The sequence below is a fragment of the Hibiscus syriacus genome, unplaced genomic scaffold (genome assembly GCF_006381635.1).
Source record: "Hibiscus syriacus cultivar Baekdansim isolate YM2019G1 unplaced genomic scaffold, ASM638163v2 tig00110201_pilon, whole genome shotgun sequence".
NCBI lineage: Eukaryota > Viridiplantae > Streptophyta > Magnoliopsida > Malvales > Malvaceae > Hibiscus > Hibiscus syriacus.
In genome coordinates this window covers 1817430-1835735 of record NW_024062624.1, presented here as the reverse complement: position 1 = coordinate 1835735, position 18306 = coordinate 1817430, and the positions used below count along the sequence as shown (strand labels likewise).

The 18306-nt window shown below is 32.6% G+C and overlaps 1 protein-coding gene and 1 pseudogene across 1 annotated transcript; one reads left to right on the top strand and one right to left on the bottom strand.

Annotated features, from left to right (window-relative positions):
- Nucleotides 1–1328: 1328 nt before the first annotated feature.
- On the bottom strand, nt 1329–6038 carry LOC120218820 (annotated as a pseudogene).
- Nucleotides 6039–10637: 4599 nt separating this feature from the next.
- On the top strand, nt 10638–13434 carry LOC120218818 (glucan endo-1,3-beta-glucosidase 13-like). Its single transcript, XM_039215718.1, has 6 exons — nt 10638–10788; nt 11051–12397; nt 12485–12508; nt 12606–12869; nt 12992–13015; nt 13161–13434. Coding segments are annotated over exons 1-6 (1716 nt in total). The 5' UTR covers nt 10638–10733; the 3' UTR covers nt 13163–13434.
- The last annotated feature ends 4872 nt before the right edge of the window (nt 13435–18306 follow it).

Here is an 18306-nt window from a genome sequence, read left to right as displayed (position 1 = left end):
ATTCTTTAAGCAAGTTCAGTATTTCAACCCTAACATTTGTGAATAGAGCAAACTGGGTTGAAAAGGTTGTCTTTGCCTTTGTAGTACCTGGTCCGGATTAGTCGATTAAGAAATCGAAAACTAGTGGTTATATATATATATATATATATATATTGAATTTATTTAATTAAACTTATAGTTTTGTAGTTAATTAGTAAATACTTTATACTTTGGTTTTATGAATACAAAGGAAAATAAAATTTTGTTTCAACGATAAGGATTGCAAAATAAACTTTAAAAAATATGAATCAGATTACTTAACACTATTTTTTCCTTAGCTTATATTAATTTTAATTGATATAATAACCGTTTATAGTAAATTGAACTTTTTATTTATTATATTCAGTATGTACAAATGAGAAGAGATCCATTTCCACTATTTTAAAACTAAAACAATTTTTGTTTGTTTCACACCTTCATGTCATGTGCATTATCTTTATGAATAAAAATGATATATTACGATTTGGTTGTCAAAGTATAAATCATAAAAATATTACTACATATATTATTACTTAAATTCTTCACTAATGTAAATGGATTGCTTCCTCTGTAAATATGTATGAGAAATGAAAAAAAAATATGCAAGAAAGAATTGATTATATATTTTATATATAAACGAGGAGTCTTTTTTTAATGTATAAATTTTAATCTCATTATTTCAGATATATACGAGTAAATATATATATATATATATATAATTTTGTTATAAAGTTATAGTATAAAAATTTACAAGTGAAGAAACGAAAGATTTATGTTTTAAGTTGGGGTCTAAAGCACTCCAAAATTCAAACTACAGCCATCGAAGGCGAAGGCATTTGGGCCAAGGAGAGGCTAAGTTTAGCCTCTTTAAGAAGATTAAAGTCCATAATAAATTAGGCCATGCACGTAAGCAATCAGCAGTTAACAGAGTTCCAATATATAGGACGTGAAGGAAGTAGGAGGAAGCTTTATCATAATCTTTCCTGAAGGAATAGAAAATCCATATATTTTCGAAAATTACAAGTCAAAATGTGGAACAGGAAAAAAATGGCAGCAAGGAACATGAAATATGATCCTATCATATTGGTTCATACAATAAATGGGGCATATTCAAAGTTCTAACGTTCATTATATATATAATGGCATCAAATAGTGCCACCCCAAATAAACAAAACCCAAAACCCCACAATCACCGATGGCCGATGGGGGATTACAAATACAAATAAAACCCAACAATAATAAAGAAATAAAACAGGCAGATGTATCCATAAAATTACTTGAAACCTAAAGACTTACAAACTTTTAAAAAAGGGAAATGAAGGCACTGGATATTGATAGCTAGGTGGTCGACTACAGACCCTGTTCGGCAAGATAATCGCCCAACCTCTCCACAACCAGGTTGCATTGCCCTGGAGTCACCGGTTCTTCATAGATCCCAAACACCAGAGCCTGTGCAGTTTTCTTAATGGTGACTCCTCCTGAACCCTGCCCAGACCCCCCAGAAAAAAAATCCACAGTTTGAGATTTTTCAAGTCGGAATAGTTAGTGTTATTTGTACATCAATATTATTCACCTTTTTTCCACGAATGACAGCACCAGGCTCACCCTGGATGACCATAAACTTAGTACCACCAAGGTGCAAGGTGGCCGGGTTCGTCGAAATCCTTCATGACGTCAGTGATCTCCTTGGCCTGGCACTGCAATCAGATAATAAAGAATCGATGATATTGACGATGTAAAGATCAAATAATGTTAATGAATAAGGATTATATATGATTATGACCTTGGGGAAGTTAGAGCTCTGAGCCCAGATACTGCCGTCGTGGCCAACGATAGCAGCGGCGGAGAGGTGTTGGCCAGTGCCATCAATGTCGCACATCAAATGTTCATCTATCCACGACATGGTTGGTTTTTGTTTTTTTTTTTTGGGGGGGGGGGTGGGTGGGATATAAAGATGGTTTTATTAGGGTGAATTTGTGGTATTGGGGAAGAGAGAAACGGGGTGAATGAAATGAGATTTGGTAACGGTGAAAAGATTGAATGGGCATTGAATATGTTGATTTGATGATCTGTCAACCGTCCATTTTGCTTACTACCAGTTAGGTCCGCCTTTATTTTAGCAACCCATAAGCCCCATGACCCTTCCAAGTCCCCTCTTTTTTTTTTCCTTTTTTTTAATTTTCTTTTCACTCTGTCCTATTGCCCACATTCTTTTCTTCTACTTTTACGTTTAATATTATGTTTTAGAAAACATTAAAAGAAAAATAATTTATTTAAAAAGTAGAAACACTTGATTTTGTTTTTTATTGTACAATTAGGTACTTAATTTTGGTTATGAAAAGATATCCCTCTGCTTCGACCCCTCATCATTCCATCAATGTTCTAAAAATTCCAAGAAACAACCAATCCTATCGTGCCATGTCACCTTGCCACGCACGCATGACGCCCACATGACCGAGCCATGTTTGAACGTGACCCACGTATCCCCCCTCTCAAGAGTCAAGTTTCAACCCAGTTTATACGATTGAGGTCTTGAAGACGCTATGCTTTGAAGATGGTCCTACTATAATTTAACTTGTCAAGCTCCAAATTTGACTTTTGAAACATTCACCATCTCAACATCAGAATTATGCATCTAACATCATTTTAAGGAAAATTAATTAAACAAAATTTAAGAAACCCTATATATTCAAAAGCTATCGTTAATATAAACGCATTCAATTATTTAATATTTATTAACATACCTGCAGTGTTAAAGTTTTAATCTCATTCGAAAATTGATCAATAAATATTATTTTTAATTATCACGAAACTAATTAAACGCTTTGGCTTGTCAGTTGAACTGATTTTAAAATGAAGAAAGTGAGAATAACTTCTTACGACTAACAAGAATTGCACTGATAGTAGTCTTGTGCAGGCAAGTAAATAGCAGCAATAAGATCAAATAAAACTCAATATGAAGAAGAAAAAATCAGTGGAAAGGGATAGAAAATGCATCAAGTAGAAAGGCAGGGAAAGAAATAATCACCTTTTCAAGATGTTGACTAGGATCATATTGCCCTCTGCGATACGCAAGAAGCTGAGAAAGTTCAAACAGTGGCTGGCCCTCAAGGAAAACCTCCGCAATTACACATCTAAACAGTTGTATAGCAAGCGCATATTATGATATTGTAAGACAAAAAATGATATGGAATTTACATTTTGTTAAAAACAAGTAGATTGAAACCACTATTTCCTCATGAAAGATCAAACTATACCAAAAGGACTTAGAAACCTAGAAGAAACAAAATTTCACAGCAGTCATTACCTCACTAGAGGACTTAACATCAGGCGATACTACTCAAAACAGTCAGAACATGTTCAATCTTATCAGTTGGTAAGCTAATATCTTTAGAATGAATAGTACAGATAAGCGGTATATACAATGTACAGTAGTTTATAATGTAATAATCTCCCACCAATCATTTATTTAGTAATATATGGTTCCAGATAAGAGATTGGAATGTCTTTGAAAAAGAAAAACAATTTTAGTAGTTTAGTTTCCAAAAAAAACTATATTAAGAAAGCTCACCCAATAGCAAAGATGTCCATAGATGGCTTCAAAGGTGCATCTTGGGCAACCTGCATTTCACCTCCATGCTCATAAAATCTCTACATAGAAATAGGGAAAATCAGTATCGAAACTAAGAAAACATAATCATTATATTCCGTGGAATTTATTGAAGAAAACATAATCATTATATTCCGTGGAATTTATTGACCAATATAATTGAAAAAATAGAAGCACATGCCATACACAGAATATAATATGATCTCTCTTCAAGTATAGTGCTGAAACTTAAATAAGACATGTTTTATGTATAGGTGAACACGATATAATTAACATATTATAACCAAACAATTACCCAGCTGCACAAAATACTAAAACTACAAAACATGTGTCAAAAACCAGACACGTCAACACGTGATTCACATGTAGTAATTATCATGTCTTAAGCTAGACATGTATATCAAAATAGAACCAAAATCAGTAGGAACTGCCTAATTGATCAATTATCAATTAAGCTAGACAGATGTAGTCATTGGGGAGGAAAAGAAAAAAATGGTTCTTTTATGAGAGATGGCCCTAAACCATTTCCTGAATCAAACTAATAACCACATAAACAGGCAAAACATTGCATCAATTCTTTTTTTGAGCTCAACATAAACAGAAAAGAATCCAATCACCAATTTCGCACAACTGTCAACCCTTATCAAACCTACTTCCTTGTACAAGTAAGTTTAGAACAAAAAATTAAAGGGTGCAAATAAACCTATGCTACTCCAACCCTTCATTTTTCTTGATGTATCTGTGTCTAGCACTTGTGTTCAACACATAGTCAAAATAGATATGGCAATATGATGCTTTGTGGACCCTCCAAGTACATGGAAATCTTGGAAAAAGTTAAACATACCCATGTCCAAAACTCACACCTAAGTCAGAGTAACATATAAGTAAACTGCAAGAGTAATTGACAATACTCATTAAGAGATTTCATAAACCATAGAGCTATTTTGGCATCAAAGTATATATCCAAACTTGGTTGTTTGTGAGCAGTAATTTCAGAAGATCAATTCAAGTTCAGTTTCACTTCTAAAAGAATAGACCCAAATTGCTAGTCAAAGTGAAAGGTTCAAATACAAAAACTCATATGTCAGTAATTTAGATGGCACTTCATGCTTGTACGATACAATTAGAACACGAGACTGTTCATCAAAACATCTATCACGGGAAACTAACAAAACAAAGAAACATGCAGCAATAAAATAAGTGAAACCAGAATCAACCTCCGGTGCAAGAACACAGCCTTCTTCCTCCAGTGTCAAAGAAAAAGGAGAAATCCTAAGGGTCATCGTAAGGAATATATGTAGGCTTGAATGAGGCAAAATCAGCTAGATAAACCCAGTTCCACGGGTTAACCAACACATTCTCACACTTAATATCACCTAAAACAAATTTGAAAGTACAACTATTAAAAACATCATACACATTAAATCAGAAGATAAACGAAATAAATTCCTTTGTAACTAACTTAACTGACCATGGCATATCCCCTTCTCATGGCACTGCTTCGCTGCAAGAAGCAACTACAACACCACGAAAATAGAAAATATGAGACGAACTTCACTCTTCAAAACCTAAGAGAGTAAAATGCAAAGGGGAAGAAATGGAGACAGACCTAAAATGCTAACCACTTCTTTTCAACGAGACTCAAAAAGGGCCGAGTACTTAATCGATCATGTAGATTGTTGAAAAAATATTGCCTTAATAAATATGCTGCCTTATCTGTTTCTTGCCAAAACTGTACGAAAACCAGCCATTACAATCAGAAGAGCGCCGGATATAAAATTTAAAAAAAAAAATCAATGGGATAATCTCAATCTCAATCTCATGAATTAATGCTATGTAGATAGGTCCGGCAATAAAATTTTATATCATTGAATTTAAGTCGGGTCTAAGCTAAATTCAAATCAAACACTAAGAATCCAGGATTGTTTATAAAAAGAGAAGAATTAAGAGAAAACCGGTGACCTGGGAGGGCCAAACATGGGGGTGGTCAAGTGACCGGAATATTTCTTTGATGTGAACTAGACGGCGCTCGTACTCACGGAGATCGATGGAATCGCCTCGTTTGAAGTAGACCTTAACGAGGACGAGCCCTTCGTCGTGCTTACACAGGATCGACTTGAAGAATCGGCCCCGGCCGAGAACCTCCTTCAGCACCAAATTGTACGTAGACGGCAGGTCGTGCAGGTAAAACTCAGTCGCCGAGACTTGAGTCGTTCGAGCGATCTTGTTCCCCATTGAGCATTCGAGTTTTAGCTTCGATTTTGCAAAATTATATTATATTATTTATTTTCTACGCGAGCATCGTCTCATGGAGTCTGCAGGATTTGGCTTTGTTGGAAAGTTGTGCTTCGGATTTGGTGTTATAAAGATTGAGACATTCAGCAGGATTAAGAGTTTGAAGAGATGAGCTACAACGTTGCGTGGGAAGACGAGTAAACTATCTCGGGTCCGTTAAGACATCAATGGATCCAATTATCTTTGATATTTGGATCTATGTACATCCGGTTCCATTATATTATGCATCTCATACCCCGAGATCTACCGTTGTTAAAATTTAAGATGTATTTGGTTCACAGAATGTAAGATTATTAGTGGGGATAAAAGATTATCAGTAAATAAAATTACTGGGAATGTTGTATTTTTTGTTTGGTTAGTTTAACAGGAATGTAAGATTATCATGTCTGGTTAAAGAAATAAAAGATTATTGGAATGTATATTTGATCAAATTGTCATTATTATATATTTGTATAATATTACAAGTTAAAAAATATTTATATATTTTCTTTAAAAAAATTAAATTCATAAAATTTATATAATTTTTTTACAAAATAAAAAATATAAAAAAATTTAATAAAAGGGAAAAAATTTTATTTTAATCCCTGAACTTCATATAAAATTTTAGTTAGACTTTTTTGTAAATCTAAAATAGTTTAAGGATAAATTTGTAATTTAACCTTCGTAGAATTTTTATTATTCAATGACAGGAATTATATTTTTGAGAGAAAAAAAATTTAAGGGTATTTTAGTCCTAAACGTCAGTAATGTTATAATACCTAAGAGAATGGAGGTAATAACATTCCCGATAATATATCATAAAAAATCAACTATTGGTAATAAAATATTACCTTGAATGATATTCCCGACCAACCAAACGGGGGAATGTAGATTCTATTCCTGAGGAATCCCACATTCCCCATCCAAACGGCACCTTAGGTTAAAACTATGTTACTTGTTTCCAAAGATTAGTCATTTTATTACTACTGTTTGTATTATGCATAAACTTTGAATTCAATTCTTACATCTTAGTTGCTTGAACCAAGTTATTAAAGAGATGGTTGTTATTTCTAGAGGTCTCAAGTTCGAACATCAATGATTGTGAGCGAGTATTTGAGCTTTCATTATAAATTGATATATAAATTAATATTTCTATTATATATAAATTAACTCATATAGAAAAAATATAGTTCAATTCTATGATTTTAAAAAAATAATATGACGAAATTATAAAAGTTAAACATTCAAAGAAATGTTTCACTCATTTAACCATGCTCACTCAAACACTCCCGTATTAGATTTTTTCATATCAAACAATTAATTAAAATATAAAAAATAAAAAATAATTATAAATTGAAATTCACTTATAAATTAATTAAATATAATTATAAATCAAACTTCTTACTTTAAATCAAATAAATATAATTATATTACGTTCAATATGCAAGTAATGCCTTTAAAATAATAATAATAATAATATTAAATAATAATAGTAATAATATGAATTTTAAAACAGTTTATTATAATATAGAGAAAAATCAATATAAATATAAATTTGATATTAGAAAGATAAATAAAAATTTAAGTAAAAATAATACCTCCTTGTAATAAGCAAAACATGCTCTTTTTTTCTTTCAAATTATGTCATTGAATGGTTAAAATTTATCAAATGAAATTAATTTTTTTATTAATTCATATATTAAAACATAGAAAAATATATTATTAGTATTTGTATTATATATAAATGCATAAACTTGTTTTAGACATGTACTTTAATTTGGTTACTTTTAGTATTTATATTTTTAAAATTTTAATCATTATCTAAAATAATATATAAAATTTGTTAAATTAAATTTAATCATTAATCCATATTTTATATGTTATTTCTACATTTGATTCGTATTCTTCGTATTTAATTCATATTCTTCACTTTGATGATTTTAAATTATATATGTAATTTAATTATATTTTTTCTATGTTATTAAAATTGAAATTGAAATTTAAAAAGTATATGAATAAAATTTATACCACTATTACATTTGTACATCAAGTTAAATTTAATTTTTCAATCTTGTGAAGAATTCGTCACCGTTCACTATTACATTTGTACACCCAACTTTTGATAAAAAAATCGAATATTCAATCATTTTACTATCATTTATTACAAAATTATTATCATCTTCTCAAGAAAATACATTTATATGACATTATCGTTTTTAAATTTGATTATCTTAATTCCTTTCTATCACTCACATAGATAATTCATCTTGTTCTTTTATGCATTGGACTTGACAAAATAGTTGATCGAGTTCCTATTTGAATAGTTTCCCAACTTTGAAGATGATACTGAAACTGCCATTAGAGATCTACAAGTGAATGAATGCAGTCAAATTCCTTTGAACTTGAAGCTTAAGCAGAAATATACTAATCATTGTAGCAAGGACCCATCAGATAATTAGGCTATATGTTTTTACATTGTAGATGTTAACGAAGAACTTGTGTTATTCTTTTTTAATAATTTGGGTGATTATAAGATAAAATATATTTAAAATATTTCTTAATCACTGATAATATATATATATATATATATATATATATATATTGCAAACGTTACTGCTCGAACCCGAAATGTATTTGTTAATGCACGAGGATAGTCTTTGTTTGTATTTGTTCTTAAAACGATTTCTTATGTATTTGTTAATGCAAGTTTTACTGTTGGTATTACGAAATTCACTATTATTATCTGATTCTAGCCTCCTAATTTTTTATGGTAGTTCTGTTTATTTGGTGTATATAAATTCATATAGTACTAATTTTTCTTGTGAAGAGGAAGCATAAATTCTTAGCATCATACATCAGAGATCGGGGCACTGAATGAGGATAGTCTTGGTTTGTATAGGGACTTGGCTCACTTGAGCAGTGTCGTCTTTAACAGGTTCCTCAGCAGGAAAATCTTTAAACCATGTACACAATTTGCAGTACCCACAATTAGATAGAGCAATAATTGCAAAGTGTTGACTTGGAAGAGTCAGGGAAGGTTAGAAATTGAGTCTAAATCTATTTCATAAAAATGGTTATATTAACTCATTATATTGCCGACGACACCCCATGCTTTGATGCTCACTTTTCTTAACATCGAATTTAGCTTAATAAAATAATTGAGTAAGCATATTTGATCTGTTGGATAAGTTGTTTATCTTTATTTTCTCATTTCCCTTTAAGTTATGGGTTCTAAACCTACTAGGAGCACTCTACTTCCTTCCATAGAGTCTCATTTCCCCTCATCTCTAGGTAGGATTATGATTTGATTTAAAATTTATCAAAAAAATTATAATAAAATCATTCTTATGGAATAATTTCACCTTCGACTTTCAAAAATTGATTTTAATTTTGTTTTTTATGCTTGTAATAGAGAGTCGAATAAAAGAAATTGTAGGCTTTAAAAAACTCATCAATGACAGATAATTTTATAAAGGTCGTAATGCCTGTGTGTGCAAGTTGAAAACCTATTTTGTTTTTATTGGCTCCGGTACAGTTATTAAGTGCAGCCCCCTCAGAAGAAAAGTCAGTAGTCTAAAACCGATCCAAAATTCATCAATTATTTAACATTATTATATTTATTTCTAAGGTTTTGAACTCAGGATTTTTTATGAAGTCAGAACAATCTTAGCTGGCTGATCAAAGATGTACATATCATATTGGTTATTTTTGGAATACTTTAAGCTTCGTTTGATTCACGGAATGTAAGATTATCTTTGAGAATATCATTAATGGAATGTAACATTACTATGAGAATATTGTATTAATTTGTTTGGTTTATTTAGCAGGAATGTAATATTACGGTGTTTGGTTAGAAGAATATAAGATTATTTGAATGCATATTTTATCAAATTATTATTGTAATATATTTTTTTTAAAGTTAAACTTTAATATTAATTTATAAATATTTGAATGAAAATTCATAAAAATATTTTAATCGTTATAATATCTAACTTTTGAGGAGAAATTACATTTAATATATAATTAATATAATTAGTATATTAAATATATATTTTTAAATAATGTTCATAAGTATCATATTTATTTATATAAAATATAATATAATATAAAAAAATAATATTATGGTAGTAAAATATTATTTTAAATAATTACATTTTTATAATAATACTATTTTTTTCATCCATAAAATTATAAATAGTGAAATATTGAATATTAAAAATATAAAATATTTTAAATTCTCAAAATTATTAATATTTTAGTAAATCAAACTCTTTGTATATTTTATTTTTATAATTTTGAGTAAAGTATAAAAAATTAGAATTTAGAAGGATCATTATAAAAATAATTCATTAGTCCATGAATATTCTTGTCCAAAGTAGTGGGAATGTAATATTACCTAAGAATTTGGAGCGAATGACATTCTCATAATTTTAACAAAAAAATACCTTTATTGAAAAAAGAGTATTCTCGGTAATGTAAGATTTCGTTAACTAAATGTGAGAATACAATTCCGAAAAAAAACGTCCTTTAAGATTCCGTCAACTAAACGCATCTTAGGAAGTTTCCACGTTTGGTCCTGCAGTATGTTAAAATTTCTGTTAAAAGTAAAACAGGCGTTCTAGACCTCAAGTGGCTCAATGTACGTACTAATATTTAATATATGAAATATTCAAAATACATTGACAAATTGACTCGTCTTTGGTCAATGTACCTTAAATGAATTTACAGGGCCACGAGCCAAAAATTTTCTCTATAAGAAGCAACTTTGGAGCCAGCAAGAGTAACGCAGAGGAGAAGACTCTTCGGCATTAATTATCAAGATATTATAAAAATGTGTTCGAGTTTGAAGCTTTTGTTAGCAGTTTCTGTGTTGCTTCAGCTTTTAGGTATGTTTCCCTTCCTTTTCTTATCTTCATTGTGTGTGTGTGTTTTTTTTTCTGCAATACTGACTTAACACCGCCGTATTTGACTGAGATTATGTAGGAAGCAAAAAAGGGAAGATTATAAGCCAATTTCTTGTTAAAACTTTTTTGTCCCTGTAGATAAGATATGCAATATTATGTTTTTTGCGGCGGAAAATACATGTTAAATTCGTGTTTTTCCATACGTAAAGGTTTACTGAATTTCTATGCTAATTTCCGTGGGCAGATTTGAGTAGGGGAAACAAAGTAGGAGTTGACTATGGAAGGGATGCTAATAATCTTCCATCACCTGATAAAGTAGCACAACTGGTTCAAAACCACAACATTCAATACGTCAGGATTTATGATACCGATCCCCAAGTGTTGAACTCATTTAAGAACACCGGCATTGAATTGACGGTGGGCGTTCATAATTCGGAATTACCGGCGTTCCAGTCCCAACCATACGTAGATTCCTGGCTCAAAAATAGCATCCTCCCATTCTACCCGGCTACTAAGATCACCTACATAACTGTAGGTAACGAAGTGACCGAAAGCCCTGATGACTCAGCCAAATTGGTTGTGACTGCCATGAAAAACGTCGTTTCAGCATTGAAAAAGTCTAACCTCCAAGATAGTATCAAGGTCTCAACTGCACTCTCCTTTGGGGTTTTATCTAATTCATTCCCACCTTCTGAAGGGGCTTTTAATAGTAACCTTGCATTTGTCTTGGACCCTTTGTTGGAATTCCTGAATGAGAACCGATCACCTTTTATGGTCAATATATATCCTTATTTTACTGTTAAGGACGATTCCTCTTTGAAATTTGCTCTGTTTGAGCCATCCGACCGAGCCTTTGTAGATCGGAATGGTTTCCGTTATGACAACATGTTTGATGCTCAGTTAGATGCCGTGCATTTTGCCATCCTCAATCAATTCAGAAGAACCAGGAAGGTATCTGACGCCCAACTAGATGCTATTCATTTTTCCTTGGCCGATCAAAACTACAATGACATGAAGATTATTGTTAAAGAAACAGGCTATCGTACGAGAGGTCCACCAGGAGATAAGTATTCTACTATTGATAATGCCATGACTTATAATAAGAACTTGATTCAGCATGTTACCTCTGTTTCTCGTACAACTGCCATGCCTGGTGAAGTTCATGTTATGTCTGGTACACCTGCTAGGCCTAATGTAGAGGTAGATGTGTACATTTTCTCCTTGTTTAATGAGAACCAGAAGGACGGATCAGAAATAGAGGGATACTGGGGTATATTTAATCCGGACATGACGCCTGTATATAACCTGGAGTTCCCTGGAAAAGGAACCAATCCAACTCCAAGTGGGAGAAGCTGGTGCATTGCTTCTCCCCTGGCTCCAAAATCGGATTTACAGAAGGCATTAGATTGGGTTTGTGGTCCTGGAAAAGCGGATTGTTCCGCCCTTCAGCCTGGTGGTGGGCAATGTTTCGAACCAAATGATCTTGTTTCACACGCCTCATTTGCATTCAACAATTACTACCAGAAAAAGGGACTCACTGATGAAGCATGCAGTTTTGGAGGAACTGGGATCAAAGTTTATAGTGACCCTAGTAAGTCAATTACTTTATGCAGAGTCTAATTACATGATTTTTCAAGGTCTAAAAGCTTTCCATCATCCCTTTTTATTATTTGTGCAGGCCATGGTAATTGCATCTATAACGGTAAGTACATCAGGTTATGGAACATCTCATCTCATATACCATAACAGTATTTATTTTTATATCTGATTTCATGAAATAAACCGATATTCTTTCACAGTAAAAAGTAGCGATCCAAATGGTAGAACTTGGTGTGTTGCTTCTAGGCAGGCTTCTCAAACGAACTTACAGACTGCATTAGATTGGGCTTGTGGTCCTGGAAAAGCTGACTGTTCTTCAATTCAGCCTAACCAGCAGTGTTTTGAGCCAAATACTCTACTTTCTCATGCCTCTTTTGCATTCAACAATTACTACCAGAAAAATGGGGCTACCGATGTTTCCTGCAGTTTCCACGGAAATGCCATCAAAGTTGACAAAGATCCCAGTAAGTCTACTGTTTTAGCTGAACTCTTTCCAATGTTGATGGTGTCAACTGTCATTTAGTATTCCTATATGGAAGGATCTTGCTTTCCCGGAAATGCTCATCTATTTAATTTATTTGTGCAGGCTATGGTAATTGCATCTATCACTGTAAGTACAAATCCTGAAACATCTCATGTACCATGATATCCTTCATTTTTTCGCCCTTCCTAGTTCCTATTGGATGTCACCGTTGTTTTATGGTTGACTGCTGGAGCTATGCTAATGTTAGGTAATTCTTGTGGTTCTCATGCAGGATTAGGGAAACTGAAGGTAATATGACCGAGGTGTGCGCATGAGATTGCTAGTTTCTTGCAAATGGTTTTTTAGTTCCTTTTCTTGTTTGAAGTTGTAATATGTTAAGTTGCATCATTTCAAAGAACGTTGACAAGGTCGCCTCTAGTTTCCTCTTGGTATTTGGTAGTGCTGATTAAGCACTGAATAATGAGAACGTACCTCCACTGTTCTACTGGTTGTAACATGTTTTATCAATGCTATACTACTCATGCACACGAGGAAGTATCTCGACACGTATACGGTTTGATTTAAAAAAAAAACCATATATTTCAAATTCTTAGAAATCATATCTCCTTATTCAAGTGTCAGACTCGAGTTTTAGATAAAGGTACTTCGTGAAACATGGAGAGTCCAAACGATATAGAAGTTAAGGCCTTCCAATCGGATTTCTGTAACACAAATTCTAATGCTTTTAGCAACAAAAACCATGGCGGAATTTAATTAATTAATGTGATTTTGTTGGTGTCGGTTGGTGGATCAACAACTAGGAAGAAAATATAACAATAGATGAAACCAATGTTTTTCAGTCTCCATTACAATGAAAATGATAGTTTACAGTTATTTTGACTTTTTTAATGGCTTATGCACTAAGAAAACCCCGAAATTTAAAAGAAAAATAAGAAAACAAGTTGGAATTGTGATTTTGCTGGTGTTCCAGAAATCGGTGCCTTTTGTTAAACCAAAGCTATAATAAGCTAGGATTGTCTCAGGAAAGGCGGATTAATATACGGCGTTACCAGATACATTAAAAGATATTTAATAAATTTGGTTTAGCGCTACCGGAAATGTTGACTAATAATAATAATGTAGTAGGTCTAAGTCATGAAGAAATATTAAAAAATTATGCAACCGGCAAACTTAACTTGTCGGTTCGTGTCGATCTAAATTAAAAATGTGTCGATCCAAAACGATATAACAGGTAAAACTATGACAAAACCGGTATTGAAATGATAAAACCGGTAAAGCGCTACCGGATACATTTAAAGTATCGGTACTTTAATATAAGGATCGACACTTCGTGAATTTAAAAGAGAAGCAGTTTTAAATCCTATAAAGTGTCGATACTTTTAAAAAAATGTATCGATCCAAAACGATATACCAGGTAAAAATATGATAAAACCGGTAACAAAATGATAAAACCGGTAAAACGTTACCGGATATATTGAAAGTGTCGATACTTTATATAAGGATCGACACTTTGTGAATTTAAAAGAGAAGCAGTTTTAGCGCCTATAATGTGTCGATACTTTAAAAAAATATATCGATCCACAACGATATAACAGGTAAAAATATGATAAAACCTGTATCAAAATGATAAAACCGGTAAAATGATACCGGATATATTGAAAGTGTCGATACTTTCGTAAGTACGTGTAATAAATTATCGACACTTTCAAAGAAATAGGTAATTATCCTTTCGAAAGTATCGACACCTGACATAAAAGTATCGACACTTTTGTATTTGTATCGATTAAATATAAATAACATATCCGATGTGAAATATAAAGGTCATAGCTAAATATCCTCTGAAAATAGATAGAACGGACGAGTTTTTGAAATCGAAGCGTAATTGTTGCTGTATTTCAGAAGGCGTTTCTAAAGCGAAGTTTGTTTGTTTGTTGCTGCAGTCGAATCGAAAAGTATGTTGTCGAAACCCTAATTTTTTATTATTACAGTAATCGCGATAGGTTTTTATGTGTTGTTTGGGTTTTGGAGTAAAGATACATTTGGGACCGATTGCAGGTAGAAAGTGATATTCAAGGAAAAATATAAATGTCGATACTTTAATTAAATATATAGGGTAGAAAATGATATTATAGGTTGTATAAATGTGCCGACACATTTTGGTGTGGCCATTCAAATTCTTTTGAAGAAAACCGTTTTACCACAAGAGTAGTTATCTATATTTGTATATTAAATAAAGTGTATGTAACAAAATAATTTGATTTGCGTAAACTGATATATGAAGAAAAAATGGAGTCAATGGGTTGGAAAATTGTTGGTGGAGCAGATGACTTTGAAATTGAGGCCGAGACTCGAAAGCAACCAAAGGGTTGGATTGTACTTCTAGTAAGTATCAATGTCTTTTTGTTATTATTGTTGAAATGGTAATTGGATTAAAGTATGGATAAACTTTAAATTGATTACAAATTTTAAATGTTGACAGTATGGCCGAATGCAAAAGGATGAAGGAAGATGGCACACAGAGCGGTTCGGTATGTAAATGAAATTGACATTGAGTAGTATTTAGTGTTATGTATTGATTAAGAAACGTTTATGTTTAATATTAGGTGACAAAAGATGTGAGGTCCAAATGGAATTCAATGAGTGATGCTGAAAAGGAACCTTACATCACACAGTCAAGGAATGATAGTAAAGAATACAAAGAACGGAGGAAAGAACATGAAATAAGGTATTCATTAAACTTGTAAATACGTTGATACAAATATATAAAGAACTATAACATTATATATTGTTAAAAAATGTAGGAAGTGTCGACAAGATGCAGCATTAAAAGGGTGAATTCATTAATTAAACACCTTAGGAGAATGGTCAATTGAATGTGCTGGGAGAATAGGTTTTGGATCGTTGGTAGAGTAAGGGATCGACCTATTCGGAGGGAATTGTGTCGATCCTTGATGGCGCAATTTGATGTCAGACAATGTATTGCTAAGTATGGTGATTTTTCATTTCCTCTCGGGATCCCATGTGCTGCAACCGTATTGGGGGTAGAAAATGAAGGCAAAAGTGTTGTAGAAGTCTGTAAGAGTAAGGACTGGAAAGCACTTGCCTCCAAATATGGTTTGAAGCAGAAGGTGACATATGCTGAAATTGAAGAGGAAATAAAAAGTGGATCTTACGTTGGGGATGAGCTGAAGGCCAGAGTTCTATTATACCTTGTCGGTATCTTTCTTTGTCCAACGGGTAATACGTCACGAACAAGGAACATATGAAGCTCATTGCGATGAAGGCTTGAAGGGTGAATTCAATTGGGCTGAATATATCCATTCGAGATTGATTGAATCAATAATCACCTTTAAAAAGGCAACCAGAGATACCTCAAAGGTGCATAGCATCTTAGAGGTAAATGAGTTGAAGAACTTTTTTGTGTTTTTATATAAAAATATAAATTTTATTATAAATGCAGGTTGCACTGTTCGATTTTTGGTCGGGCTGTGAGGCAGTGTCGGCTTATGAAAGAAACGGAGTGGCACACATCCGTGCATGAGGGAAGGAAGAGGTGGTTAGAGTGATGGTGAAGTTGAAGTTGGATAGAGCGAAGAAGCAAGAAAGGGTAATAAATGTAATTAAATAATATTAAAATATAATCAATGTCTTAATATTGAATTTAATTTTGAAGGTTATTGGCAAGGATGTAGAGGAGGCAGCGGAGGCAGAGGAGAATAAAGGAGAGATGGTTGTATTGGGGGATGACGGTGAGTGGGACGACGGTGAGGGAAAACGTAGTAACTTCGACATTTTGATGTCTGAATTGGCTGATATCAAAAAAATCCAATTGATATCATGCAAAGACATCAAGAGTCGAAGAGAAACTTGATAGAGTCGAAGAGAAACTTGAGAGAGTCGAAGATACCTTGAGAGGCATAAGGGGGTAGCGGAAGGAAAAAATGGAGTGGTGAAAGATAGAGGTTTGAGGGGTGAAGTTGTGAAAGAAATATGAAGAAGAAAAAGAGGGAGGAGGAAGAAGAAGAGATGGAAGAAATGGGGAGGAGGAAGGAAGTCGATGTTATTTATACACGGAGAGTGTTATAGCAGCAGATTTGGATTCGGAATGTCCTGTACCCCAGAAGAAGAAGCAGAAAGTAAGTTGAATAAAAAAAACTTAATTTGATTTTTATTATGTTGTTGTGACAAAATTGTATGCAAAATTGTAGGTTGAAAAAGCGATATTCCAAGGAATTGATGACATCGAAGCTGCAATTTGTAATTATTTATGGAATAGTGAGTTAGAATCGGAGTAAGTGAAATATATTGGTTTGTGAGTTATATTTAAATATTTCATGACAACATATTAATCCTAATGATTCATACAGATATTTTGTAATCTCAATAGGAAATCAATTCGCTAGTGTATACGACGTTGCAACGTTGAAGCCTACGAAATGGGTTGGCGTGTGGTAAGTATAAAGTAGAAAATGTTAAAACTTATTGAATATGTTATGATTGTGTAATTAATTTTGTTAGGTTATTGATTGCTCGCCTGGACAGTATGCTACGATTCTCAGAAGTCACTCAGGAGGATTGGCTACCTTCCATACCACTTAGCGTGAGTTAATTAATAAATGGAGATAAGTAGTGTTATAGACGATAAATTAATAATGTTTGTTGCGTAATTGCAGCAGCAGGCGTTGGATGCCAACAGCAAAGAAAGTGTTGAGAGTATTGGTACCTTCTGGGGTCCCATACTGAATAACTATGTGAAATTCACCGACTGTGAGAAGGTAAGACACCATACCAATTGCAAATGATGTTTTCGGATATAGAATGTTGAATTTTGTCAAATTGGGTGTGAAATTTGTTGCAGATCATGATCACAATAAACTACCATAATTCACATTGGTATCTGTTGGTGTTGGATATGGTAGATCGTGTTGCAACAATATATGATAGTATGTTTACAACTGAAGCAGCTAAACAGAGAGTGAAGGATGCTAAGAGATTGGTATGTATGTATGTATGAAAGGACATTATGTAAATTATAATGCATAATTTTTTTGGATCATAACTTCTATTTTAATGCAGATTAAAATATTAGATTTTTATAATAAGAAAAGGACATTATGTAAATTATAATGCATAATTTTTTTGGATCTAACTTCTATTTTAATGCAGATTAAAATATTAGATTTTTATAATAAGAAACGCATTTGGGTTGAATCCTGTGGATCTCTAGGAAAGTATCCTTTGAAAAATTTCAAATTTGTGGAGCATAAGAAGAATAAGCAATTGAATGGGTATGTATGAGATGTTATCACAAATAGAAAGCTTAATTTATGCAGTATTCATCATAATTGACATGTGTGGTTTTCAAATTTTGTAACAGACATGATTGCGGCTGTATGTGATGATGTGGATGGAATCGA

Excerpts from the sequence above, each read along its gene's own strand:
- LOC120218818 (XM_039215718.1), top strand. The coding sequence starts at position 10,734 with ATGTGTTCGAGTTTGAAGCTTTTGTTAGCAGTTTCTGTGTTGCTTCAG. Across the intron at positions 12,398-12,484 it reads CAAAGTTTATAGTGACCCTA|GCCATGGTAATTGCATCTAT; the intron begins GTAAGTCAATTA and ends TTATTTGTGCAG. Across the intron at positions 12,870-12,991 it reads CAAAGTTGACAAAGATCCCA|GCTATGGTAATTGCATCTAT; the intron begins GTAAGTCTACTG and ends TTATTTGTGCAG.